We start from the raw sequence: 27,358 nt of genomic DNA, 5'->3' as shown, positions 1-27,358 counted from the left end.
AGGCGTGAATGATGCCCCAAAATCAGTCTCGGAGAGTGGTGGGCTCGGGCACACCAAACGCCGTCCCGCATCACCAACACCAGGGCTCTGATAAGCTCCAACGGTGTTTTGATCAAACAGAAGATTATTTTTCATCCCCGCAAAAAAAAAGATTATTTTTCATTTTAACAGAGAGATCACAAGGCAGAAGATGAAGTGGTACTAGCAGAAGAAAAAAAAGGCCCAAGTGGCTAGAGGAGGTCACACACGTATTGTCTAACCCTTCCATTTGGGACCCATCTGTTACGAGCAAAAGTTTTCTCTTGATATGTTGTCTTTATTTATTTATTTATTGTTGTCGGTATTTTTCTCAATAAACTAGGTCAAATTTGGTATACACTCTTATATTACATAATGGAGAGAGTAGTGCACTTAATAGAGTATTACTCATGTTGTAGTACACTAGCATATATGCCCGTGCATTGCAACGGAAGAAAAAATAGTATGCATTTAAAGTTAGTGAGAATTACATATTCAAGCAAAACCCTGTGTGCACGGGAACAACGAACATTTAGCTTCTCAGTTTCGCCGGGTGTGAAGTAATCAATCCGCTATTTTTCCATTCATCGATTGAGGGCATTTAAGAGTTTTGTTATGTCATTGTACGTCAGAGAAGGCCCATGAATTATTCAATCTACTTTTCCTTTCAATATAAGAGATTTTAAGGGATGATGTTTTTGAATATTGGAGGAAACATGAATCATTTTTAAATCCAGAACATTTTTTTCAAAATTATGTACACTTTCAGAAGGAAACATGAACCATTTTTTAAATCCTGAAAAGGGATTTTTAAATTATGTACACTTTCAGAAAAACGCAAACACAATTTGAAACAAGAACATCTTTCAAAATTCACAAACATTTTTTGGAAACCCAATTTTTTTATAAAAACATGAACATTTTTGAATTTGTGAACATTTTTTTAGAATGGGAACATGTGTTGAAAATTCATAACATTTTTCAAAAATGTGTATCTTTTATACACGAACATTACTTTGAATTGTGAAAATTTCACTAAAACAAGAATATTTTTCGAATTGGAGCATTTTTAAAAATGCCATTTTCTTTTTGGAAATCTTAAAAAAATTGAAAAACAATAAAAGAGCTTGAAAAAATGGGAAACTTTTTTTTGATTTCTGAATATTTTTCAAAATAGCAACAAAATTTTGTAATTCTGAACATTTTTGAGAATTTTGAATTTATGAAATAAATTCTATAAGAAAATAAACTTTGAAGGAAAAAAGAGATAGAGAAGGGGAATAAAAAGAGAAGTAAAAAACAGAAGCAAAGAAAAATGGGCCAGCCGTTTATTGTGTGTCCTGTGCGAAGGTCTCACTATTTGTCGCCCTGCGTAAAAGAAAATTTTCCCAGCTGTGTGTGCAGAAAAATAAGTGGGCTGGCTTCGTTGGGCCACTGCGCACGGCCCATGCACAAAAATCTGGAATGAACCTTTTTTTTAGCAGACGAACACATAAGAACTTAGTATCACCTAAGATAAAAAAAAGGAACTTTTCAACGATGAACAGATGAAAAAATTGGCGAAACACACCTTCCTTTATTAGTAGGTATAGATGTGTGTTACTTGAAAATTTTGTGTTCTAATCTGAAATATTGTTACTATAAATACTTGTTCTAATCAGCAAGGTTTTTACCATACAGATTAATAGCCCGACTTCATATCAAGGGCTCATTCGGTTTGGGGGGAAATAAAATGTAGAAATTAGGATTAGTATAGGAATTTGATAGGATGGCACTTGCAAGGAATTGACTTGTCTCGTTCCTACGCGTAAAATGAGCTTTGAGTGGATGTCTAGTTTTCTTCAAAAACACAGGAAATGAGTAGTATTCCTACGATATTCCCGTACACCTTTCCTACAAACCGAATGCATCTATAGGAAATTTTCCTCTGAAATTCTTGTTCCTATGTCTTTTCAATGAAAATCCTCCAAACTGAATGAGGCCCAATAGAATAATAATAATAGGTAACTGTTAAGACATGAAAGCAAGTTTTGACAGGGTCTACATTTTGACAAAACTTCACATGATGCAAACAAATTGACATAGTACAAGCAATGCTATTGAACAAGTGACGACCAAAATACTGCAAACACATTAACATAGCACAAGCAATGCCAAAGATCAGACCAGAACAGCAAACCACAAGCAATTTGCAGCTCACAAAAATAACCAGAAAGGCTTCAAAGTAGTAGCACAAGGTCCAGACGACACTGCCACGCACAGACACAGCAGGCAGATTTTTTTTTAACAACTATACATAACGCACGGCGATGCCATCGCCGCGCAGCTAAAACCGAACCAAGATGCTATTGGGTCGGCCAAAATACTTCAGAAGCTGCCGACATAGGACTGCCGGTTGTAGCCATCGCCGCGCAACTAGAACCGAAGCAAGATGCTATCGGGTCGGCCGAAATACTTCAGAAGCTACCGACATAGGACTGCCGGTTGTACCCTCCTGACGCGGCACCGTTCCCGTAAGCCTGGCGCTGGGGAGCAGCAGCTTGCGCCTGACAGTCTCTGGCAAAGTGCCCAGGCTGGTTACACTTGTAGCAGAGGCCAGCTGCGCCGGCGTTGCCTCCAGCTGAGGCGCCGTAGGAGTTAGCCGCCTGCCCTGGGCAGTCTCTGGAGAAGTGCCCAGGCTGATTGCATTTGAAGCACAGGCCACCTGCACCGGCATTGCCACCAGCTGAGGCGTCATAGGAGTTAGCCGCCTGCCCTGGGCAGTCTCTGGAGAAGTGCCCAGGCTGATTGCATTTGTAGCACAGACCCGAGTTGGCATTGGCGTTGGCGGCTGGAGACCTGTAGGAGGTAGCCTCCTGCTGTGGACAGTCTCTGGAGAAGTGCCCGGGCTGGTTGCATTTGAAGCACAGACCCGAGCCGGCATCACCAGGTGAAGAGCCATAGGAACTAGCCGCGTAGCCGCTTGCTGCTGGTTGCTGCATATCCATGGCCACTGCAGGGCAGTTCTGCACACTATGCCCAGTGGACCCACAAACACTGCAGTTCTGTGAATATCGTGTCGCTGATGGTGTGGCAGGCACCATGGTAGATGAGCTCGTTTGCTGCCCAAACTGATTTGGGCCACTCATATTCGTGCTGTAGGTACCAGTGTTGCTGGACGTGAAACCAGTGTTGACAGCAGCAGCAGCACCACTCACCCCAGGGGTTGGACCTAAGCCATCGGCCACCAAAAGGCTATCAATTGGTCCCAGTAGAAAGCGAGACTCTTTCGACGTGTCCTCCAATTTCTGAGCATTAACAATGTAGCATTTCACCCGAGGTTCATCATTAAACACTTCTTCCTTGACTTTCAGCTTGAAAAGGAATAGCTCAAAACGGACCTTCTGTATGATGTCTGCGAATTTCACATCATCTTGTTGTTCATGTTTTATCATGTACAGATCTTGTGCTGGGAGGCCAATTATATCCTTGCCAGCGTCATGGAATGCAGTTGCATAGCTGGTCCCAGTGTAATCCTGGATTTGACACTGGAGCATGTACCTATACTCGCAATTTGGAGTGCTCTGCTCACATTTGTCACATTGCCACATACCATCGCCATTATTCGTCACCTTTTTGTTGCAGCGTGTACCATTAACCTCCGTGGTGCAAGCTGGGTAACAGAAGTTGTCGGTGCTGATGTGTGAAATTGCACCCTTAACAGTGATCCAATCAGGCTTCTCTGATCTCCCCAAGTTGTCAGCCTTGATCTGCTCAACAGTTTTTCGGTCATCAGTCCGGCCCATGCCTGACCCTCCCGTAGATAAAGAAGTGAAAGCAGTGTTTTTCCCTTCAGTTATGTACCACTGCCTCAGACTTTCGGCAGCAGGGAAGTCTGGATTTATTTTTAAGAAGCTTGAGCCAATTGTGCTTACATTTTTGCCCTTGAATTCACCAACACGGACAGATCTCAGGGCAAGCACCGGATTTGAACCAGAATCACACAGCGACTGCAGCTGCTGACCTTCAGCATTACAGAAGCCACCCCAAAAGGTTATTTCCACGCTGAAACCAGACATGTCCTTCAGTTGAAGGACTCTTTTCTGGGTTTCCGCACCATCCTTCCGTGTAAATGGAGAAGAAGGGCTAACTGATGTAACAACCCCAAGCAAATCGACCATGGTGTCTTTATCCATGTTAGCTATTTCGCTGATCTGTCGGAAATTAAACTGCTGCCTAGGGATGCTGCTATCATCATCAGAACAAACTTCTATAGTTGTTGAAGCATCCAGAGAGACTTCGTAGTCATTGTTCAAATGGTTAAACTGTTTATTTGCAGGCTTCAGTGACCCTCTAGATATCAAGTACACTTTATCAACCTCAATCAGGTCATAGAACTGATCCAACTGTGTATTAAAGCATACTGCACGAATTTCTCCACCATGTGCATCACGGAGATCAAAGTTGAAGAGTTTGCCTGGACCTCTTGCATTGTTGTAGTGCTTGACCTGACCCTTCGCAGCCACCCTAGCCTTTATTGTCCATGTACGTTGGTAAGGGTTCAGTGCAGAAATCGGGACGGTGCGAAGGGCAGCTCCATTCTTAGCAGCTGGGCCACTGTTTGTATACGCTGGAGGTGCCTGCTGATACGAAGGCTGAGCAGGGCGCCCATAAACATTGCCAGGCGGGCTTATGCCCCCACCTGCGCCAGGAACTGCAAACCTTTGGTTTTGATGAGAGTTCAGTAAAGGGCGCTGGGAGTTTGGCTGCACCATATTGCCATTCATTGTGTTCTGCGCTGACATTGTACCATAAGATCCTCCACCAGGCGACACATTGTTAGGTCCAGGTTGGACTGTCCGACCAATAGAAGGGCCCACTGGGCTGTGAACACCATTGTAAGGCCGCTGAGAGTTTGGCTGCGCCATATTGCCGCCATTCATTGTGTTCTGTGCTGGCATTGTACCATAAGATCCACCAGACGACACATTGTTAGGTCCAGGTTGGAGTGTCCAACCAATAGAAGGGTCCGCTGGGCTGTGAACGCCATTGTAGGGTCCACCATACGACTGATTGTTAGTACTCTGCTCCACCTTTGGGACAACACAATTTCCCAGCATGCCTGGACCATTGGAATGGTTTCCACTATTTGCTTGAGCAGCACTGGCTGGCAGGTTAGGCACCTGTCCCGCAGGTAAGCTCTTGTCATAAATCCTTGGTTTCCCGATCAAGTCACACTCACTTAGCAAAACTTCAAGTTCGACAACAATAATGATCCTGAATGCAAGAGAGAAAAATTGTCAGCTACTGGAAGTTCCCTGAAAGATATCTGGTTAGTCATACCATAGGATTTTTGTTTTATATATAGAAACAAAGTCAGGCCGTACAATGGTTCTACCTCTGTAACTTAATATAAGACGTTTTTTAACAGTGTGACAATGTCAAAAAAATGTCTTATATTTTGATACGGAGGGAGTAGTTACAAAAAAAAATGTCAGGTCAAGAAGTGATTGCAGAATATAACTACACACACCTTTAGAATTTATAAAATCCAGCCTGCCCATTCTACTTGCTATATTCTGGAATTATGCATGTTTACTCAAGGTTCCAAACACTTATGGCGTGTTTGGCAACGACAGGTTACGGAAATCCTCCTATAACAGCTCAGATCATGAAAACACATGATGTAAACTGTTTCATTAGTTCTATTCTGCGTTCGCAGCATTGGCACAAAATAGAACATCTTTCTTACTGCACCAAGCAAAACTTAAAGACATGACACACATGGGTTCATAAAATCCTAACACAGCAAGAGTAGTTATTAAAAAAGTTGTGTATCACATATTAGGAGACTGTGGCTTTCTTGGCACGGGTTAATTAAGACATGAAAAGCAAAGTGCATTTCACTGGATCAGAGTACACTCGCAAAAATACAACGGCATGTCAAATCAAGGTGGGATAGGAAACCAAATTGTTTTTACAGGCCACGGAAGAGCGAGACTGCAGCTCGCAGACTAATTCTGGGCACACCAGCAAACATGAAAAGTTAAAAGCATTCATCTAAATAACACGGAATCAAACACTCCCCTCATTTTCTCCCCACACCAAAGATAACTTATTCTGCTGGGGCTGAATGAAGACTCAAAACTGAATAAGCAATGGCATATATGTTCTGCTAATTAAAAAATACAGTCAACTGAGGCTGGACTTCGGAACCAGTGCAATGCTTGATGCTTTTGATTAAACTCAACTTATTAATGTAAACATTGATGTGGGCAAATCTTGATTCAGAAGCTGCAAGACAACCCCTAAATCTTGATTCAGAAGTTGCAAGACAAAGAACCAAGAATCTACCGCAAGATCCCATCTTGGATGAGCAAGAATCGAACCGAAGCAAGATCCAATCTTTCTCGGACCAGGGAAGAGCATCGAGGGGGGAGGAGGGGCGGACGGACCTGCGGTTCTGGATGGTGTTGCAGGTGATGTCGTGGAGGTGGACGATGGAGCCTGGGCGGAGGGCGCGGGTCTTGACGAGGTGGTTGTGGTTGGTGGAGAGCATGGACTGCTGGGAGTGGACGCCGTCGGAGAGCAGCATGCGGTAGCGCTCCGACTGGTGGCCGACGGGGTTCTTGGTGGTGACGGCGCGCAGGTCCGCCACCTGCAGCACCGGCTGGATGGTGCCCGGCCCGTCCGGCAGCTCCCATATCTCCCTCACCGCCCCCGCCGTCAGCCGCGGCGGCCCCTCCATCCCGTCGCCGGCGACGCGGGGACTGGATTGGATTGGATTGGTTTGGGTTCGGATCTGGGTGGAGGGAGGCGGCGCGGCGGCGGCGGGTGGTGTGCGGGGGAAGGAAGGAGGAGACGGTTCGCGAAGTGGGGTCTATGGACCGGGTGCAGGGCGGTTCTCGTTTTAAGTTCGCGGGTGGTGGGGGGGGAGCGTTTTCGGTGGCGGGGGAAACTGAAATTTCGATCGATGGGAAAAGTACTCTTCAAGCAACTGTTTCTCTTCTCCTCCTCTTCCTCCTCCTCCTCCTCCTTCTTTGTGCGCCGGCAACGGTCATCGATCGGGGCCAGAGAGCCGGCGGCGAGTTTTAGGGTTAGGTCAAGAACAAAGATAAAACCGGAAAAGGGCCGAGGGGAAGCCTTTGGCGGGCAAGGATGTTCACGGGGGCGATCTTCGGGGCCTGGTGGGGATGCGTCGATGGTTTGGTTTGTCCACTGGAATTTCACGTGTCAATGGTCGTTTGGCGTTTCGGTGCCCCCTCCCCCTCCCTCTTGGGCCTCATTTAGTGCATGAGGTTTTTCAGACCCATGGTGGGTGACGGTGGCGGAGCGTGAACAAGATCCTTAGTGGGGCCAAGCTAGGGCAAACAACTAGGATGATTAAGACGCCAGAAAATTAGAAGAGAGATTGGGCTTACCATGGCAGTTTTGTATAGGGAGAGGGGGCGGGGCCCATACGACAAGGGTCAGGCCCACCCCTCTCACTGGGGCGGTCTACCTGCCCGGCCGTGCCTTGTCTTTATCTCGCGAGTACCCTCCAGGTCAACCTGACTATCTAGAGACTGTCGGGAACTCAGGTCCACCTCTACCAGGCTGGTACCTCATGTCCCTTCAATCCCGCAGTAACAGTAACTCCTGTGGGTACCCATCGGGGCCGACCCGTCTTTAACGTAGGCCTGGAGTAAAGCCAAGGTAACCATGTGTCCATAACATCAAGGGGGAATCCGAGGAATCACCCTCGATGAAATCCACTTGATGTAATCGTCAAGGTGAACATATGAGGAATCACCCTCGAGGTTCACACTTGAGATGTTGCACGACAGAGTCGTATCGGCAGTGGTGAAGGAGGAATTACCCTCGACAGACCACGACCGATTAGCTATACTACAGAGTTATCATCAATAGTACGTTACGAGGTATCACCATCGGCACTCGATAGTAGCTCTATAGAGTCGTACAACTAAGGGGGTGAGGTGATGTGTCGGGCTCTGGACGTCGATCAAGTTGATCGAGTCATCGGACATCAAGCCGGGGCAACTGGGACAGCGGCGCCTCCATCCCGTCGCCGGCGAGGCAGGGACTGGATTGGATTGGTTTGGGTTCAGATCTGGGTGGAGGAAGGCGGCACGGCGACGCCGGGTGGTGTGCGGGGGAAGGAAGGAAGGAGGAGACAGTTCGTGAGGTGGGGGTAGGGTCTATGGACCGGGTGTAGGGAGGTTCTCGTTTTAAGTTTACGGGTGGAACGCGGTGGTGGTGGGGGAGCGTTTTCGGTGGCGAGGGAAACTCAAAATTTCAAATCGATGGGAGGAGTAGTACTCCTCAACCAACTGTTTCTCTTCTTCTTCTTCTTTGTGCGCCGGCAACACGGTCATCGATCGAGGTCAGAGAGCCGGAGGCGAGTTTTAGGGTTAGGTCATGAACAAAGATAAAGCCGAAAAAGGGCTAGGGGAAGCCTTTGGCGGGCAAGGATGTTCATGGGGGCGATCTTCAGGTCCTAGTGGGGATGCGTCGATGGTTTGGTTTGTCGAGTCTTTGCGCGGCTCTACTGGAATTTCATGTGTCAATGGTCGTTTGGCGTTTCGGTACCCCGCCCCCTCCCTCTTTGGCCTTGTTTGGCGCAGGAGGTTTTTCAGACCCCATGGTGGGTGACAGTGGCGGAGCGTGAATGAAATCTTTGGTGGGGCCAAGCGAATGCAAACAACTAGGATGATTAAGACGCAGGAAAACCGCTCCCGTCTCTAATCCATCTTCTAGAGGAGCGTTGCTACACAGCCGACGGTTCCAGACGATACACAGCCGATGTGTCTCATCAGGCCGTTTGTAAATTTGATACTAGGCAATCTGACGGTGTAGAGCTTGTGTCGGCTGCACATCGGGCATTGCATGTCGTGTGCACATCAATTTCGCTTCTAGAGTAGTGTGCGGAGGAAGATAAGCATAGTAGAGAGAAAGGTCACTGTGCTGCCAGGAAAGGAGTGTGGCGTAGGTCGTAGGAGTTGGGTGTGTGGCATGGGGATCTTGTTGGCCTTCGCCCTGCCGTGGCTAACAGAGATCCATGACCCTCGGCTCGTCGCTTCGTTTCCGGGCATCAAGGGGTTCACAGGGGAAAATCAAGAGAAATTGGGGTTGTCCTGGTACAGTCCCCACATACCAAACATTATTGGGGATGTTCGATCTGAGCGGGATAAACCCTTAGAAACCCGGGCAATACCCGCCTGCCAAACAAGGCTTTATATGGAAAGGCAGCTGACCGGCTGTGAAGGTTATGCAATTGTAGTGTTGAACAGATGAACAAGTAATCAAGCTAATACTAGTTATATTCAGTTTTTTTTTAAATATAGTAGTTATATCATCACCACATATTCTAGAGTAAGAGAAGGCTGAAGTCACACTGAAAAACCTAGCAGAACAGACCCACACCCACACACACACACACAGCCTCATAAGTTCATACTGAAGTTCTGCTTGCCATAACACTAAGCAAAGGAAAGGCTTCATAAGTTGAACAACAGAACCAATAAACATCATTTACACAAAACGACCCGTTAACAACTTAACATAATAAGTTTAACCATGAGCAGTGCTACACTTTCAGCTTCCTGTTACTTTGTTAGGAACAAACAATAGATTCCAAGCTATCATCAATCTGACAACTACTTCAACAGCAAGGACAAGGTATTCATCAATAGGCAGAGATACCACATATTCATCTTTTGATGAAACATACTCATATGGTTTGACTTAAAGGAGTTAAAAGGTATAATTCAGCAGGAAATCGCGGTGACAATGAATCGAGGTCTGCACTTTACAAGAGATGTAGATCACCCTCGCTCACAAAAAACAGAGGAAAACAAGATAGATCACTACTGTATACCGCACCAATGTGGCACGAGAATATTCAAGTCATGTACAGTGGAGTTGAATGATTCACAGTGGAAAACTATTATCCAGCATGCACAGCAGAGAAGGGTTTTCCTACCCTACTTTTAACACCTCTGATCTGGAACAAAATTAGGTAGACTTCGAGTTCAAACCCACCATTCGGATCTCTACAGTCTTAGAAAGAAAAGGAGATACTGCAAAGTGTAGAATGTCAATAATATTTTTCAAACATTTAACTTCTTTTCCAGCTGGGCATGTGTTGACTAATTGCCAACCATTGCTGGACAGATTTCCTCTGTCGACGTGAGATCTCTACCATCAATATCAGTATAGGAAGCTAAAATTACCAACGAACCAGAGAGGCACATGGTTTCCTGCTACTGTATATGGATCATACCATAATTTAACACCTTAGATCTGGAATAAAATTAAGAAGGCTTCAAATTCAAGCGTGCCTTCTGGTTGAACTAAGCTGATCTGATGCAACACTAGGAACCCAACAGTCTTGGAGTGAAAAAAGAGAAAGTGAGAATGTGGAGCACAACAATAGTTTTGAAACAGTTAACATTTTTTACAACTGAGCTAGTGAGCATTGTGTTGACTAATTGCCAATCATAACTGGAGAGGTCTCCTGTGTTGATGCGATCCCTATAATCAATATCAGTTTAGGAAGCTAAACTTACCAACACAAGGACAGGGGCAATGCTCGTTTTAATGAAGTTATAACTTTAAACTACCGGACCAACAAATTTTGGAAGCCAGCGATTTTGAGGTCGAAATATAAGTACTTGTTAAAAACTCCGTGACTTCACAACTGCAGAAGAAAATAAGCCATCAACAAAGATAAAAAAGTGCATACTGTGACATGGAGTAATTACAGAGTGGATTCTCAACATACAGGGTGTAGAACTCAGTACTTCATTACGGTTTGTATGAGATGCATTTCCATCGCCATGCTTCTTCTTGGTTAACTGTTCTGTTGGATGCCTCCACCACCATAATACCGTTTCGTTGTCTGCCTAGAAAACTCTGCAAACGTCATGCCTTCTTTCAGCCTTGACGACAGCGGGGGGATTTTCTTCAGAATTTCTTGCATCAATGTATGTTCACCACAAGACCCGGCTGATTCCATGTGATCACTTGAACCATCTTCTTCATCGGCAGAAGAGTAACCCGAGAAAGGCAGAGTTTTGTCCCAAGACGGCTGTAGGAAGACTACGAAAGTCTCCCGGCTTATGTTTGGCAAGCCTAAAGGTCTACTGACAGCATGAAGCGTAGATCTCAGCTTCCCCCTTGACAGGATGCCTGCTGCCTCCCCAACCTGAACAATGAAGCTCTCCTGGGAGCATCTCACCGAGAATATCCTCCTTTTATCGAAGAGCTGCAGGTGTGAGTGCCCATCAGGAAGAGAGCATTCTTCGCTGACCGGGCATTCCTGTCCGAGAGCAGAGCGCAAGAATAGTGGCGCCGTTAAGACTGTCAGCACTCCGTAGTCGTAGTGCCACTCTTGCCATAAGTTCACAAGAGAAATCAAACTATTTTCTTCTGCTGATTTGAGACAGGATCCATCTTCTGATCCTGGCATTTGACCTGTATCCATGTGATCTGATACAGGTCTTGCTGCTGCTGCTGCTGCATTATTTACCAAGCTTTTCCTCTTTGTGCTGCTCCTCTCCTTGATAATCCTGCTATCCAACTCGGAGTGGTAATGGATGAGCCTCGCCTTTGCGCTCCCAAAGTCGGTAATGCTCTGCTCCAGCTGATTGCCACCGATAACAATGTCGCAGGCCCGGGCAACCAAGATGCCAAGCTCCATCATGCACAGACCCAGCTCCTTGAAAAGCTCACCAAGGTTCTCAATATCATCACCATCATCACCACCCTTGTTCTCCCCAAATCCGTCAACACCGGCGATTACCTCCATGCCTCCGGTGGTTTCAGTGGTCGACTCCGGGGAGTGGAGCTTGCCTGAATCATGGTCATGCCTTAGGAGCTGCGCGAAGGAGGAGACGGACCTGTCGGGCTTCTTGAGGGGAACGTCGCTGCCCAATCCGTGCTTCTGCAATGGAAATCGCTATCAATCCACGGCCGCCGCACTGCAATCGCAGTTTGGGGGCAGGAGGAGGAGGGAGATGAGACTACAGAGGGAGGGGTTCGTCACCTTGAGGAGGCGGGCGCGGGAAGGGTTATCCATGAGGGCGAGGCGGCGGGCCAGGGGGAGGAGCCGGCGGCGGAGGGCGGCGGCGCGCGGGACACCGGAGACGGCCAGCAGGCAGGCGCCGCCCGGGCCGAGCGCGGCCCAGACGGTGGCCAGGAGGCGGCGCCGCCGGCCATCGGCGTCGCCCGCTGCTGCCGCTTCCGGCGAGAGCAGGAGGAGGAGGAGGTCGGCGAAGGGGATCTCGTGGATGTCCAGCGGCGTCGCCGGCGCCGTCTCCGCCATGGTGGGGTCGAGCCCGGAACCTTCCAGTCCAGGGTGGCCCAGCGTGTTGCTCTTTCCTTGACTTTTTTCAGTCTTTGTTTAAATTTACAGGATTATTATCTGGCGAACGTTCGCTGGAAAGGCTGGCCAATGAACATGTCTTCGCAGTTTTAGTTGCAACATGAGATGAAACCTGTGGTAGTTTTTTTTTCTAAGTCTTCCATGCGAATTAGAAAAAAATGGCATGTGAATCTGAAGAAATTGCCAGCAAAAACGTTTTCGTAAATGTCATCTGTCTCAACTTAAAAATCAACACGAGACCAAGATGCCGACATGTGGGTCCGACCTGTTTCTCCTGCGTGGGCCAATGGACAGGACGGCGCACATCAGCGCGGCCGAAGTTACCACATGACGATGGCCCCGGCCGCACCCGTGGTCTATCTGTCATGGACACCCGAGGGACGTCGCCCAGGTGCGCGCCACTGTGCAATGGATGGCGTGGAGGGCACTCTCGACCGTGAAAGCTCTCAGGAGACGGGTACTCAAACATTCTTTATAGGAGTAATATATCGCTCTTAACAAAAAGTCGCCTTCTACTCCCGAGCTCATTTGAGCTCAGGATGAACAATAAATTCCAAAAAGAAAATGTAGACAATTAAAAAAATTCTGAAATTTTTGGTGCAAACTTTTGACATATTTTGTTAGTGCTTGCAAATTTTAATCTCAAAATAACATTCGCGGAAGTCTTTCGAGAATAACATTTTGGGAGTGTCGATTTTCTTTTACCACGACTTTCACAAATGTTATTTCAGCATGAAAATTTCCAAGCACCGAGAACATTTGTCACAATTTGCACAAAACTTTCCCTTGGCCCCGTCGCTCACCGGACTATGGCGTGCCGTTGACGCAGGAACACATAACACAAACAAACAAAAATAGATAGATCGAACCCAACAAAAATCTTAGAAGTGATAGAAGAAAGAACATCAGCCCATCAGTCAAAAACAAAAAAGGAGTATAAAAAATTCAAAATATAACAAAAGAAAAACAACATCAGGATAAAAAACGCACGCTGATAAAAACGTAGCCTGATGTTACTCAAGTTACTAGCAGAAGTTCGATAACACGGAAGCTATAGACCCAGAGCAGGATGAAGCGCGCACTTCGCCCCATACCCACCGTCGTCCACATAAATAAAATTCCACACATTGTAGCACCACTCAAGGCAAACTTCATATATAGGTTCATATATAAATAAATATAACTAAGTTGACAAGCATAGTTGTCTGGCAGCCTCCGACGCGAGGCTGCCTAGTTGCAGTGGATCATCGGTGAGCCAGCCCTCACTGCGCCTGTTACATCCGCAAAAACGTTAGCTCCTCCTACATGATTCTTGTTCCTAACAGTGGAGCAGCAGGAATCTGTGGAAGATAACCTGCTCAATACCAATAGCTTGCGTCACCATTGCTCATCATGCTGCCATAGGCTGATGGTGGCGTAGAGATGTGTGGAAGCTGACCTGCGAGGGAGCGCAGATAGCTTGCGCCACCCGTGCTCATCATGCTGCTATAGGGTGGTGGTGGAGTAGAGAAACGCGGAAGCTGATCCGCGGGGCGCCCGTAGCTTGCGCCCCTGGTGCTCCTCATGCTGCCATAGGAATTGTTGAAAGTTCTAAAAGGTGCCTGCAGATTTGTGGGACGACGGGCGGTTGGGGCCAGGCCACCTTGCTGCCATGGAGTTGGGGACGAACCGCTCTTTAACAGGTTGCCGATCGCCCCTAGGAGATGGCTCGTATTCGGCGACTCCAACTTCTCAGCCTCAACTATGCTGCGCTTCGTCATTACACCATGCCCCTCGACTCTCAGCTTAAGTACACACTGACGCCGAAGGATACCCTGCATGATTTCCTCAAATTTTACACCGTCTTTCTCGACATCTTTTATCATGAGGAGTTCTTGTGCTGTGTAGCCAATTATTTCCTCGGCAGCCTGCTGCAAGACTGTCGCATTGGTTGAACCAGTATGGTCACTGATTTGGCAGTTGAGCATGTACCGGTACTCGCAGGTCTGGGACCTCCAGAGGCATCTGGTGCACCACCACCCATCACCATCAACTTTCAGCTTGTTATTGCATTTCTCACCGTCGAACATCAAGGCGCAAGATGGGTAGCAGAAGGCACCACTGTCTACCTGTGAAACTGCAGCCACAACCGTGATCAAGTCAGGTTGACTGGACATCCTAAAGTTCTCATCCTTGATCTGTGCAATGGTTCGGTATGTATTGCCGGTCCAGTCGAAGCCTTCCCAGTTTGTCGGAGGAGCCGCGAGCCCCTGGCCTTGATTCCTCAGTGAAAGCTGCTGCATCTTGGCATCTATTGTGTTCTGGGCTGACACTAAATCATAAAATCCACGCAGATTGTTCACAGCATGCTCTACCCTTGGAGCACGAGACGAACCTGCCAAGCCTTGATCACGAGAACATGCTATGTTGGTAACACCTTGCTGAACCTTTGAGATCATGTCAGGCCTATGTATGCCCAGTCTATCAGAATAGCATCCGTTCTTCGGCTGAGCGGCGTCACTGACCTCATAGATTGTGGGACTCCCGATCAGCGTGCACTCAGCTTGCAGTATTTCGAGCTGGAAAACAACGAAGACCCTGAACAGCAAATTAAAAGAATACACAACAGAAAATATTATATAATTGTGGACGGATAAAACACACATAAGTAGTTCAATCGAAAGAAAAGTTGCGTGGAAGTGGAATAGACTGCATTGACAAAAACAAAACCGTTAAATGAAAATCAACAGGAGCAAAGGAGTAAACAAAAGAATTGAACCAGAAATAACATGCATGTAGACTATGATAATTGATAAAAACAAGTGAAAACTCGCAAAATAACCAGTAAAAGTAAAATCAATCTGTAGCTCGGAAATTTGCAGTCTTAAGAAAAATAATCACAAAACAACATATGTACACCATTACAAACTCAAGACAAGGTATTTATAAATTTGTCCATTAGTCCCTAGCACTTAAACCTGTAATAGTTACAAGATTTTCCTATTCATAGAGTGGTGCATGTTGTTGGGACGACATACCCTGGACCAACTCTCTCTCTCTCTCTCTCTAACACAGACGAAGATGAAGGAAGGAGCACACTGATTTTTTTCCGGTGCACAAATGCCCAACTCTCTCTCTCTCTCTCTCTCTCTCTCTCTAACACAGACGAAGGTGAAGGAAGGAGCACACTGATTTTTTCTCCGGTGCACAAATGCCAATGCTGCACGAACGGCGCCATGCCACGCAAACGGCAATTTCTTTTCAGGGAACATACGCCGCTCGGCAACAAATCGTAGCACTTACATGGGAGATTACATGCCCTGGAGACTAAATCGGGCTACTACTCCTCATGGTGAGCGCACACACGCACTTGAAGACTACATCTCTCCTCAGGCTCCTCACTGATGGCCTCACAGCCGAGTACAACTTATATAGCAATACAGGAGGGAGGGTTTTATACCTGTGCGCACACACCCACACGCTGACACGCATGACCAGGCCACTAGCACACGTACAAAGCTAACCAACTAACCCAGCCGCACTACCAGCACGACTCACACAGCGCCAGGACTCAGCCGGTCCTCTCGCCACGGCTGCATCACATGCACGCACGCCATGCACTAACAGCCCACACGGCCACACCGCAAGCAACTCGCCACGACCATATCCGCGGCCACGCACCAGCACCTGGCTCGACGCGCACACACACGCGTGGCTTATGTCTAAAACTCTCCCCCTAAGCCACGAACACACCACGCGGCCTGCCAGCAGGAGCCCTGACTCGTCGACGACGTCGGCCATTGACTGAACGGCCACACGACCCGTACGTGGGTGCAGCTGTTTGTTGCCAGCTCCCGCGGACGGCTCGGCCTAGAGCAACTGACTGTGATCAAGATTAATGCTTACAGTCTAGTGTTAGGCATAAGCCACGCGTGTGTGTGCGTGTCGAGCCAGACACCGGTGCGTGGCCGCATCGATGGTCATGGCGAGCGTGTCTGTTGCTTGCGGTGTGGGCTGTTAGTGGATGGCGTGCATGCATGTGATGCAGCGATGGCGAGAGGAGCGGCTGAGTCCTGGTGCCGTGTGAGTCGTGCTGGAAGTGCGGCCGGGTTAGTTGGTTAGCTTTGTACGTGTGCTTGTGGCCTGGTCATCCGTGTGGGTGTGTGTGCACGCGTATAAAACCCTCCCCCCTGTATTGCTTGTGTGAGATGGTATGAGTCGAGTCACAGCGGAGCCAGAGATGAAGTAGATGTAGTCTCCGTCGGAACCGTGGTATGCGCCCACTGCATGTGTGAAACTCCATGTATTGTTCAAGTCGTTGTGACAAATAAAGCCACGATACATGGGTTCATGTGCCGCACCGTTTGTCGCCGGGAAAATTATGGTGTCTCCTTTGTCTACCCCTGTCCGGCGTTTGTGTCGCCGGGAGGCCGCTCGGCATGTGTGACCGAGAAGGGTTAATTTGCCCCAACACATGTTGTTAAAAACCAAAGGAACATTTACTCTGGTAAATCAAGAGAACCTGCGAGATCGGAGACACCAAGATAACTCGAGGAAAATCGCAAAAAAATATTTCTGGTGGTAGTTAAAAAGCAGGTCCTCAGATTAACACTTAACGTTATAATGTTAGTTTGTTGATTAAGTTATAGTGTTAGAGACGTATTCCTAGAAAAGTATACGATCTACAGAAGGAGATACAAATACACTTAACGTTATAGTGTTAGTTTGGTGATTAAGTTATAGTGTTAGAGATGTATTCCTAGAAAAGTATACGATCTACAGAAGGAGATACAAATTGTGTACTAGTTGAAAATCCATGTGGGCTATTAAAAATTACTTGTTACTAATATTGATGTTGTCTTGCCTAAGATGGCACCACACTACCGTTTTTTTTCTTCCAGTTAATGTTAAGTGACTCAAAATGATTCAAATTTGTACTAACTTTAATACAAAATTGAGTCATTTTTGAGTCACTTATTTTGGGACAGAGCGATGATTAAGTTATACTGAAGTATTACAGAAGCATTTATGATGAAAAATCTAGTCTTGGTGTTTTCACATGAGCCGCATGTTCATCTGTATATCTAGTTGCTAATGTGATAATAGTTTTTGCTTTCATGGACTTTGCGACGAGAGACAAGTCTTTGTAAAAAAAAACTTCTCTTTATTGGATTTTATGACAAACAGTAAAAAAAAACTCACGCATGAACCAGTTAGACTTAGACTTAGACACTTAGACTGGATGCGAAACCCTCACGCGTGATTAGAATCACGGCAACACGCACAAAAACCTTGCAAAACCCTAATCCATCTAGCACCGATCGATGCGGGGAGAGGGAGTTAACGATCCGTCGCATGGTGATCAGTACCTTAGGTTCGCGGCATAGCTGTATAGGTAGTCGAGGACTCGGACAACGGAGCCGGCGCGGAGGAGGCCGGCGGTGACGAGGCCGTCCATGGTGACGTCCAGCACCGCCTCCAGCGAGTGCACGCCGTCGGAGAGCACGAGGCCGAACTGCCCCGTGCCGGCCACGGTTCCCGCCGGCGCTGGCCCCGGCGCGCCCACAACCTGCAGCACGGCGCCCATCACCTGCCCCAGCCCCGACACCAGCGCCGCCACCGCCCCGTGCGTCAGGTCTACTGCCATCCCTCCACCCATCGCCGGCCGGGCTGCGAGGAGAAGGCGATCGCGAGGAGAGTGGGGGGTAGGTTTCAGGGGTTGGGATTGGGTGTCTTCTCAAGTTGTTGGGACGGTTAGTTATTTGATTTGACGAGGCGTGCTAAGCGGTGGGGAGCAACCGTCTCGTGGCCAGATAATAAGATATATACGTTTGACTTGGGCTAAACTCTACTGGATATATTCTTTTTTTTTGCGACTGGATATATTCAACTGGCCAATTTTTTTTGGTTCCGCTTGGGTATTATTTGACCAGTGTGTGTTGACAAGAAAAATGGACCAGCGTACGTGTGGTTTGGACCGGAGTGTGGATTTGTTGTACTGCAATACCACATCAAATTCTTTTAGCCTCTTCTCAAAAAAAAAAATCAAATTCTTTTAGCCGCATAGTACTTGCCCAAAATTGAGAAGATGAAGGTGCATGATAGAGGTGGCTGGTACCATGACAACATCCAATATGTATCCTAGCTGGGCATCTACGGAAGAATATATCCCAACCTATGCTCTACTTTAGTGATCTATAAACGCTCTTATATTTCTTTAAAGAGGGAGTATTAATGAAAGCAATTGTTTTCTCCTAGCTGAAAGTGGCATTACCATAAAAATATGTATCCTACACATGAGCTACTTGCATATCAATGGAGTAGCATGCTTGGTGTAGGTGTGACTTACACATCATCATTGGCATGACGTTGGCCTAGGTGTAGCATGCTTCGTATTGCTTGTGGGTGTGCACAGTGGCAACCCCAGAAATAAAATAGAGGGTGTACACACTTATAAAAAAAGAGGTTTATTTTGATATGGTCAGATGGGTCTTGAAAATCAGCTAATTATTACATGATACTAAAAAACATTCCAAAATTCTGGGTGTGCCATGGCACACCCGCTAGATATGCCACTAGGTGTGCGTGGTGGGTGTGGTTGCTAATCCTCGTGACTAGTGTTTTAATAGCTGAATGGTGTGGTATCCGGCTTCTTTGCCGTTTCTTAATACGATGATATGCTTGCTTATGCGTATTATAGAAAAAAAAATCGATGGAGAAATGAAGCTTATAAAGCACACTAAAATTTTGAAATCTAAGAGCACTTAGCACTGACCATGCACTCGGCAAACTCTAGTTCACCAAAATAGTGTACTCCCTCCGCAACGGTGCATTAGGCATATGTGACGTCCCCGATTCAATCGTACACTAATCATACACGCAAACGTATACGATCAAGATCAGGGACTTACGGGAAGATATCACAACACAACTTTAAAATAAAATAAGTCATACAACCATCATAATATAAGCCAGGGGCCTCGAGGGCTCGAATACAAGTGCTCGATCATAGACAAGTCAGCGAAAGCAACAATATCTAAGTACAGACATAAGTTAAACAAGTTGCCATAAGATGGCTACTATAAACTGGGATACATATCGAAAGAGGCGCAAACCTCCTGCCTGGGACCCTCCTAAACTACTCCTGGTCGTCGGCGGCCTGAACGTAGTAGTAGGCACCCTCGGTGTAGTAGGGGTCGTCGTCGACGGTGGCGTCTGGCTCCTGGGCTCCGACAACTGGTTGCGACAACCAGGTATAGAAAGGGGGGAAAAGGGGGAGCAAAACAACCGTGAGTACTCATCCAAAGTACTCGCAAACAAGGAACTACACTACATATGCATTGGTATCAATGAAAGGGGAAGTATATGTGGACTGAACTGCAGAAAGCCGGAATAAGAGGGAGATAGCTAGTCCTATCGAAGACTACGCTTCTGGCATCCTCCATCTTGAACCAGTAGAAGAGAGTAGATGGTAAGTTAACCAAGTATCATCGCATAGCATAATCCTACCCGGCGATCCTCCCCTCGTCGCCCTTTGTGAGAGCGATCACCGGGTTATATCTGGCACTTGGAAGGGTGTGTTTTATTAAGTATCCAGTTCTAGTTGTCATAAGGTCAAGGTACAACTCCGGACCGTCCTTTTACCGGGGATCACGGCTATTCGAATAGATAAACTTCCCTGCAGGGGTGCACCACATTACCCAACACGCTCGATCCTTCTGGCCGGACACACTTTCCTGGGTCATGCCCGGCCTCGAAAGATCAACACGTCACAGCCCCACCTAAAAAGAACAGAGAGGTCAGCACGCCGGTCTAAATCCTAAGCACGCAGGGGTCTGGGCCCATCGCCCATTGCACACCTGCACGTTGCGAGGGCGGCCGGTGAGCAGACCTAGCAACACTACAAGGATTCCGGTCTATTGCAACAAAATTTATTGCGACAACTACGCTTTGTTGCAATAAAACACAATATTACCACAAATTCTACGATTGTGGTAATAGGCCACACATATTGCCATAACCTAGCTTGGTCACGATAAAATACTAACTTTGTTGCAATAGAGGCCTCATATTGCAACAAACTACATCGGCGTTGCAATATGGTAGCGGTATTGCGACAAACAAATTCCGTTGCGCGAAGGCAGCCATTTTGTTGTAATAGAGATTAGGTATTTCAACAGAATAATTATTCGTGGAAATATTCGGAAAGATATAGCAACACGGCATGACGTTGCATTAGTTACAAATATTGTTGCAAAAAAGTGGATAACTATTGCAACAAACTGCATCGACGTTGCAATATGGTAATGATATTGCGACAAACAAATTCTGTTGCGCGAAGAAGCCATTTTATTGTAATAAAGACTAGGTATTTCAACAGAATAACTATTTGTGGTAATATTCGGAAAGATATTGCAATACCGGTGTGACATTGCATTAGTTACAAGTAAAACAGTAGAAAAATGTATTATTTGAATTTATATATATTAAGTTATGATTGTTGCAACCTTTAAGGAATAATTAATTTTTTAAAATTGCACCAATTTTAATTAACCAAAACAGTAAAAAAAAGTTTATAAATGGGTAGAACACACTTTCTTGATAGGAATACATATTTTATTTGTTAAATTTTGATTTGAAATCACTACAAGGATACCCCCTATAAAGCAACACAAATTCCACAACGTTTTGAGTATATGTTACAAAATTCGGTGTAAATACACATATAAGCGTTGCCGCTCATGACCATGCTGTAGAACACAAGTTGCAACAGAACATGTACATTGCCTGATATATGTTGCTAATTATATTTGTTATAATTTGGCGCGGAAATATTTGCTATCCGTTTGAGCAAAACCAAATCGCGTGAAGTCCCTCTCTTTTATTCTTGGATACGGATTTATATCAGGTCGATCTAGGTTATTTTCTTTAGGGCTAGATTTTTTTAGGTGATCCTTATGGTAGATCGATCTAGGTCTCTTCCTCCAACTATGACACAAATCAATAATGGAATCTCCTGTTGTTATTTTTTTTTGAGAGATAAATGAATCTCTTCTTGTTGAGCGATGGCGGAGATGGGCCACAGGCAGCCGAGACCATTGACTGGGCGTAAGAAAAAGTCCCAGCCCGCTGTAAAAATAAATATCTTTCGATCTGGCGCACAACCCGCTCCTAATCTCTAGCTGGGCCTCACATCTTAGCCCAAATCGAGAAAAGAACGCACCGCAATGAGCTTCCGTGCAGAACGAGCTATTTGAATGGGCCATGCTACTTTATCTACTATTTGAATGAACGCATCTCCATTGTATCTATAATTTTTGATTGCTCCATGCTACTTTATCTACTGATTTGGACTATATTGGGCTTTATTTTCCACTTTTATATTATGTTTAGGACTAATCTATTAACCGGAGGCCCAACCCAGAATTGTTGTTTTTTGCCTATTTCAGTGTTTCGAAAAAACGGAATATGAAACGAAGTCCAAACGGAATGAAACCTTCGGGAACGTGATCTTCTCACCGAACGTGATCCAGGAGACTTGGATCCTACTCCAAGAAGTGCCAGAGGCGGTCACGAGGGTGGGGGGCGCGCCCCCTGCCTCGTGGGGCACCTGACGCTCCACCGACGTACTCCTTCCTGCTATATATACCTACGTACCCCCGACAGATCAGGGACGGAGCCAAAAACCTAATTGCACCGCCATACCTTCCTGTATCCACGAGATCTCATCTTGGGGCCTGTTCCGGAGCTCCGCCGGAGAGGGCCATCATCACGGAGGGCTTCTACATCATCATAGCCCCTCCGATGAAGTGTGAGTAGTTTACTTCAGACCTTCGGGTCCATAGCTAGTAGCTAGATGGCTTCTTCTCTCTTTTTGGATCTCAATACAATGTTCTCCCCCTCTCTCGTGGAGATCTATTCGATGTAATCTTCTTTTTGCGGTGTGTTTGTTGAGACCGATGAATTGTGGGTTTATGATCCAACTTATCTATGGAAAATATTTGATTCTTCTCTGAATTATTTTATGTATGATTGAGTTATCTTTGCAAGTCTCTTCGAATTATCCGTTTGGTTTGGCCAACTAGATTGGTAGTTCTTGCAATGGGAGAAGTGCTTAGCTTTGGGTTCAATCTTGCGGTGTCCTTACCTAGTGACAGAAGGGGTTGCAAGGCACGTATTGTATTGTTGCCATCGAGGATAACAAGATGGGGTATTTATCATATTGCATGAATTTATTCCTCTACATCATGTCATCTTGCTTAAGGCATTACTCTGTTTTTAACTTAATACTCTAGATGCATGCTGGATAGCGGTCGATGAGTGGAGTAATAGTAGTAGATGCAGAATTGTTTTGGTCTACTTATTTCGGACGTGATGCCTATATACATGATCATCGCCTAGATATACTCATAACTATGCTCAATTCTGTCAATTGCTCAACAGTAATTTGTTCACCCACCGTAGAATATATATGCTCTTGAGAGAAGCCACTAGTGAAACCTATGGCCCCCGGGTCTATTCTCATCATATCAATCTCCATCACTTTATTTACTTACTTTGCTTTTACTTTTCACTTTGCATCTTTATACCAAAAATACCAAAAATATTATCTCTATCAGATCTCACTCTCGTAAGTGACCGTGAAGGGATTGACAACCCCTAATCATGTTGGTTGCGAGTAGCTATCGTTTTGTGCAGGTACGAGGGACTTGCGCGGGACCTCCTACTGGATTGATACCTTGGTTCTCAAAAACTGAGGGAAATACTTACGCTACTATGCTGCATCATCCTCTCCTCTTCGGGGAAAACCAACGCAAGCTCAAGACGTAGCAAGAAGGATTTCTGGCGCCGTTGCCGGGGAGGTCTTCGCAAAAGTCAACATACCAAGTACCTAAGACGTGGAGGTCTTCACAGAAGTTCGTCATGCATACCGAGAGAAGTGATCGATCGACCTCTCCTTCTCCGAGAGATTGGTTGAACAACAAGTTTTCGTATTATCTATCCGACGCTAGTGGCTACATACATATACAATATGTAAGATCTCTTACAATCCCCTAGCATTTGAAATCAACATCCACATGGTATTCTCCGGCTTTATTGATGACGTGGTCAAGAAAGAATCCCGCCAATTCCTCTTGAATTGCTTTCATGCGATCTAGTGGTAGGAGTTCATTCCGCATCTGCCACATCTAATTTGAAGATGGGGGTTAATACATATATATGAATGAAACTCAACAGAAATGATGGTGTAATAAAATGAAATTGTGAACATTACTGCTTACGCACTTCATATTGTCTTTTAGAGTAGCCCCGCTTATTTTTCAAAGTCGCGTTGTAGATGAACTCGCACACGTAGTATCCACAGTAATTATTCTCTTGTTCCTGCCACAAGCACTTTACGAGAAATAGAGGTCAATTAAACTGATAATGAAGCATTATAAATGGCATTGATGAAAGTATAGCTATAGGATCAACGGGAGATGCGCGCAACTAGCTAGCTAGTAATACTTACTTTCGGGTATGTATATCGCAGCTCCTTCGGCAGTCCCGGAGCTTCTGCGGTGAACTGTTTCCAAACCCTGCAAGACAAAGAAAATAATTATTATTACTTGAGATATCAGGAAATGAACAAAAAGTTGTTGATATGGTGCGATAATGATCGATTGAACTTACTTGTTGAGCATTTTAGTCATGTCCGCATAGGTTTCAGGATCTTTTTGTCTCGAGTCTAAGACGGTTACTAGTCCCCGCTCAAGCTTAATATCCAGAAGAACATAGTGGAAGCTGCGCACACATGCATAACTCATCAATTACATTACTATAACCTCGCTCGAGTAATAAGGGAAACCGAATATGCACACGACAGTAACACTCACTCGAAGTTGTAAGGAAAGAGTATTAAATCTTTGTTTTGATTTTTGATCAACGATTGTAACAAGTTGGCCTCGGCCTCTTCGGCGTTCTTTGTAACCAGAAATTCATCTATGATATTTGTGTTAATGAATTCAATATCATACATTTCTTGTTTTTTGCACTCGACAATCTTCAATCTGCATAATATAGTGAGGATAATTAATTATAAATACATGCAATGAAAGAGCTGAGCTATATATAGAGACTTAATGACAAAAATAGTACTTAAAGACAGTAGCAAAAGACCATTAATTTATTGAGGGCCTTTTGTTTGAAGAACTCGAAGAACTCCTCAAATGGAACAGGCAATAGATCAGATCCAACGAGGTCGTGCTCCTCTTTAATTCTCAGATACAAAGTATTTGTCCCCCCAGACTCTCTGCAGGTTTTCATGTACCAATTATGGAATCTTCGCATCATCGTTGTTAGAGATTTTTCATCTTTGACGAGAGGCTTCCCGTACTCGTATCTGTGTTCGTCCACCTTCAAGAAATCATAATGTACATCGTCGGGCAGGTAATATCCAAGATTGCTATAACCGGGCACCATCCCGGAGCATTAGCGACGATGTCGCTAGACACAGTGAGCGGGGGGAACGATTGGTTCGCTTGTTCGCCGAGCTGGGCAAATTTTTTCCCAGCTGCTCGTCGTTCTTTTAACCTTTGATCACTGACAGTACTTCCCGACAGCGACGCTTCTTGATATGCCTTTTGAGTAATGCGCTCATAGTTGGTTTTCGGTGGAGACTTTGGTGGTTTCCTCAGGGCATCATAGTGCGCTTTGCTTTCACCGGATCTACCTTCTCCTCCGGAGGTGGATGTCTCTTTGCTTTCAACCCTTCAAAGAAGTCCTTCACTTCGGTCCGCACGATCTTCATGTTTTCCTCCTCGGTCCTCTCATACGGTAACTTCTCTAGAGGCTTGAGAGGTGGACCATGTCTGTATTGCCTCCCACCTCTAGCTGTACTGCTAGACGCTGGAGCAGACGGAGCGGCTGCGGTTGTCTTCTTTCGTGCTTGCTTATGAGGCGGAGGAGAAGGACTACGACGCGCCGGAGCAGCCGGGGCGGCGGCGGGTCTCTTCCACCCTTGCTGGCTGGGCGGAGAAGGAGGAGGCTGCTGGCTGCTCGAGCGTGCCGGCGCAGGCGGAGAAGGAGGCGGAGTGCCACCACGCGCCGGAGAAGGAGGCTGAGTGCCCTGATCGTCACTCGCCGGAGGAGGAGCCGGTCTTGGAGGCGGAGTGCCTTGACTCGCCGAAGGAGGAGGAGGAGGCGGAGGCGTCCAATTCGGAAGGTTGATGAACTCCTTCCGCCATAGGCATGGAGTCTTCAGAGCAGAACCCAGCGGAGTCTCCCCTTCACCGGTAGGGTGGTCAAGCTGGAGGTCCTCAAATCCCTCCGTTATTTCGTCCACCGTCACCCTAGCATATCCTTCTGGAATCGTACGACAGTGAAAAGTTGCGCCGGGTTCAGAAGGTCGAATAGAGCCGACAGCCGCCTTGACTTTTAAGTTCTGCCATTGCGTCATAAGGTGGCAATTTTGAGACTCCGTGATAGCATCCACGGGGTAGCTAGCAGGAGCCATCAAGACATGCTCCGGCTGAAGCAGCTCGGTGAAAGCCATGCTGCTTCTCCGCTGAGATGGCGGGGTAGCTTCGGGGGAAGCTTCGGTAGTTTGTTTGCTGCGATTTGCTTCTCGTTCCTCTATCGCTTGTACCCTTGCGTGCAGCGCCTACAGTTCAGTCTGCTGCACTTTCTTCCTCCTCTCCTGGCATTTGTAACCGCCTGCGTCCGAAAACCCAGCCTTCCATGGAACGGAGCCTGGCGTGCCTCGTGTCCGTCCAGGGTGCTCAGGATTCCCGAGGGCCATTGTGAGCTCGTCGTTCTCTCTGTCTGGAATGAACGTCCCTTCCTGCACTGCATCGATATAGTGCTGAAGCCTCTTGACTGGTATTTTCATTTGTTCGTTCGTCCAATGGCACTTCCCTGATACAGGGTCCAAGGTTCCGCCAGTCCCGAAGAACCAAGTCCGGCAATGATCTGGCCAGTTCATTGTCTCTGGTTCGATCCCTTTATCAAGAAGATCATTCTCAGCCTTGGCCCACTTAGACCGGGCTTTGAGGTAGCCACCTGACCCCGTGCGATGGTGAAGCTTCTTCTTCGCAGCATTTTGCTTGTTTGTCGCCGACATCTTCTTACTCTTTTCCGATGTCTTGTGGGCTACAAATGCGGGCCAGTGATCTCTGATCTTCTCATATTTGCCGATGAATTCTGGTGTCTCTTCTTTGTCGACAAACTTTTTTAGCTCATTCTTCCACCTCCTGAATAGGCCTGCCATCTTCTTAAGAGCATGAGACTTGATTAATTGCTCTATAACTGGCTTCTCCGAATCCTCCTCTGGCGGTAGGGTGAAATTTGCCTTCAGCTCAGTCCAATGATCATCTTTCTGCATATCATTGACATAAGACACCTCAGGGTCTTTGTTCTTAGGCTTATACCATTGGTGGATGCTGATCGGGATCTCGTCCCTAACAAGAACCCCGCACTGAGCAGCAAATGCATCCTTTGTCCGGATGGGTTCAATCGGTTCGCCGTCGCGTGTGATTGCTGTGATCTCAAACCTTTCATCCGAGCGCAACTTTTTCTTCGGGCCTCGTCTCTTTACCGAAGTTGTGCTCGATCCGGAGGGCTAGAAAAAAGAAGAAAGACAAGAGTTAACTAATATGTGTACATATACCAAAACAATGAATGCATCAATTAGCTAGTCAGCACAGGCTTAACTAATATATATACCTGGCCGGACTCGGTTCGGTCACCGGAGCCGTCATCACTGTCTCCTTCTTGCACCGTCATTGGGTCACCGGAGCCATCATAATCATGTCTTTCCTCCTCCATTCTTCGATCACCGTAGCCTGCTTCTTCACCCTGTTCTTCCAGACCATCATTGTCGTTAAGATACGACAAGATATCACCTCCGGCTAAGATTATGTCCCCCAACACCTCTTCTGCTTCCTCGTCTCATATGTGCTCCATTGTTTCTGCAAATATTACAACATGGCAATTATTACACAAACATGACAGTAGGTG

At 46.4% G+C, this 27,358-nt stretch overlaps 3 protein-coding genes across 4 annotated transcripts; all 3 read right to left on the bottom strand.

Moving 5' to 3' along the window:
* Positions 1 to 2,134: 2,134 nt before the first annotated feature.
* LOC119316950 (replication protein A 70 kDa DNA-binding subunit C-like) lies at positions 2,135 to 6,862 on the bottom strand. The gene is made up of 2 exons (XM_037591344.1): positions 6,453 to 6,862; positions 2,135 to 5,274 (listed from the first exon to the last, which is right to left on the bottom strand). The coding sequence occupies exons 1-2, from the start codon at positions 6,743 to 6,745 to the stop codon at positions 2,475 to 2,477; spliced, it is 3,093 nt and encodes a 1,030-aa protein (XP_037447241.1). The 5' UTR covers positions 6,746 to 6,862; the 3' UTR covers positions 2,135 to 2,474.
* A 2,952-nt stretch (positions 6,863 to 9,814) lies between these two features.
* On the bottom strand, positions 9,815 to 12,354 carry LOC119316937. Of its 2 annotated transcripts, XR_005153417.1 has the most exons (3): positions 12,044 to 12,354; positions 10,781 to 11,941; positions 9,815 to 10,696 (listed from the first exon to the last, which is right to left on the bottom strand). XR_005153417.1 is itself a non-coding variant. In XM_037591335.1 (2 exons), exons 1-2 carry the CDS (start codon positions 12,320 to 12,322, stop codon positions 10,850 to 10,852), a joined length of 1,371 nt encoding a protein of 456 aa, XP_037447232.1. In that variant the 5' UTR covers positions 12,323 to 12,354; the 3' UTR covers positions 10,702 to 10,849. The 2 variants fall into 2 exon arrangements, 1 of the variants encoding a protein (XP_037447232.1); XM_037591335.1 differs by lacking the exon at positions 9,815 to 10,696 and having other exon boundaries at positions 10,702 to 11,941.
* A 1,023-nt stretch (positions 12,355 to 13,377) lies between these two features.
* On the bottom strand, positions 13,378 to 18,020 carry LOC119350034. Its single transcript, XM_037618070.1, has 3 exons — positions 17,731 to 18,020; positions 13,821 to 14,959; positions 13,378 to 13,736 (listed from the first exon to the last, which is right to left on the bottom strand). Exons 1-3 carry the CDS (start codon positions 18,018 to 18,020, stop codon positions 13,684 to 13,686), a joined length of 1,482 nt encoding a protein of 493 aa, XP_037473967.1. The 3' UTR covers positions 13,378 to 13,683.
* Positions 18,021 to 27,358: the final 9,338 nt, after the last annotated feature.

The sequence above is a fragment of the Triticum dicoccoides genome, chromosome 1B, assembly GCF_002162155.2.
Source record: "Triticum dicoccoides isolate Atlit2015 ecotype Zavitan chromosome 1B, WEW_v2.0, whole genome shotgun sequence".
Lineage (NCBI taxonomy): Eukaryota > Viridiplantae > Streptophyta > Magnoliopsida > Poales > Poaceae > Triticum > Triticum dicoccoides.
Note: the sequence above shows the minus strand (reverse complement) of the source record. Positions and strands in the feature narration are given on the sequence as shown.

Bases quoted from the DNA above. Each gene is read 5' to 3' on its own strand.
- LOC119316950 (XM_037591344.1), bottom strand. From the start codon at position 6,745: ATGGAGGGGCCGCCGCGGCTGACGGCGGGGGCGGTGAGGGAGATATGG. The intron at 5,275-6,452 runs GTCCGTCCGCCC...TCTTGCATTCAG, and splicing joins AACACCATCCAGAACCGCAG to GATCATTATTGTTGTCGAAC.
- LOC119316937 (XM_037591335.1), bottom strand. From the start codon at position 12,322: ATGGCGGAGACGGCGCCGGCGACGCCGCTGGACATCCACGAGATCCCC. The intron at 11,942-12,043 runs GTGACGAACCCC...TTTCCATTGCAG, and splicing joins CCCGCGCCCGCCTCCTCAAG to AAGCACGGATTGGGCAGCGA.
- LOC119350034 (XM_037618070.1), bottom strand. From the start codon at position 18,020: ATGGGTGGAGGGATGGCAGTAGACCTGACGCACGGGGCGGTGGCGGCG. The intron at 14,960-17,730 runs GTACTGATCACC...TTTGCTGTTCAG, and splicing joins AGCTATGCCGCGAACCTAAG to GGTCTTCGTTGTTTTCCAGC. The intron at 13,737-13,820 runs GTCAGCTTCCAC...GGTATTGAGCAG, and splicing joins CTATCTGCGCTCCCTCGCAG to GTTATCTTCCACAGATTCCT.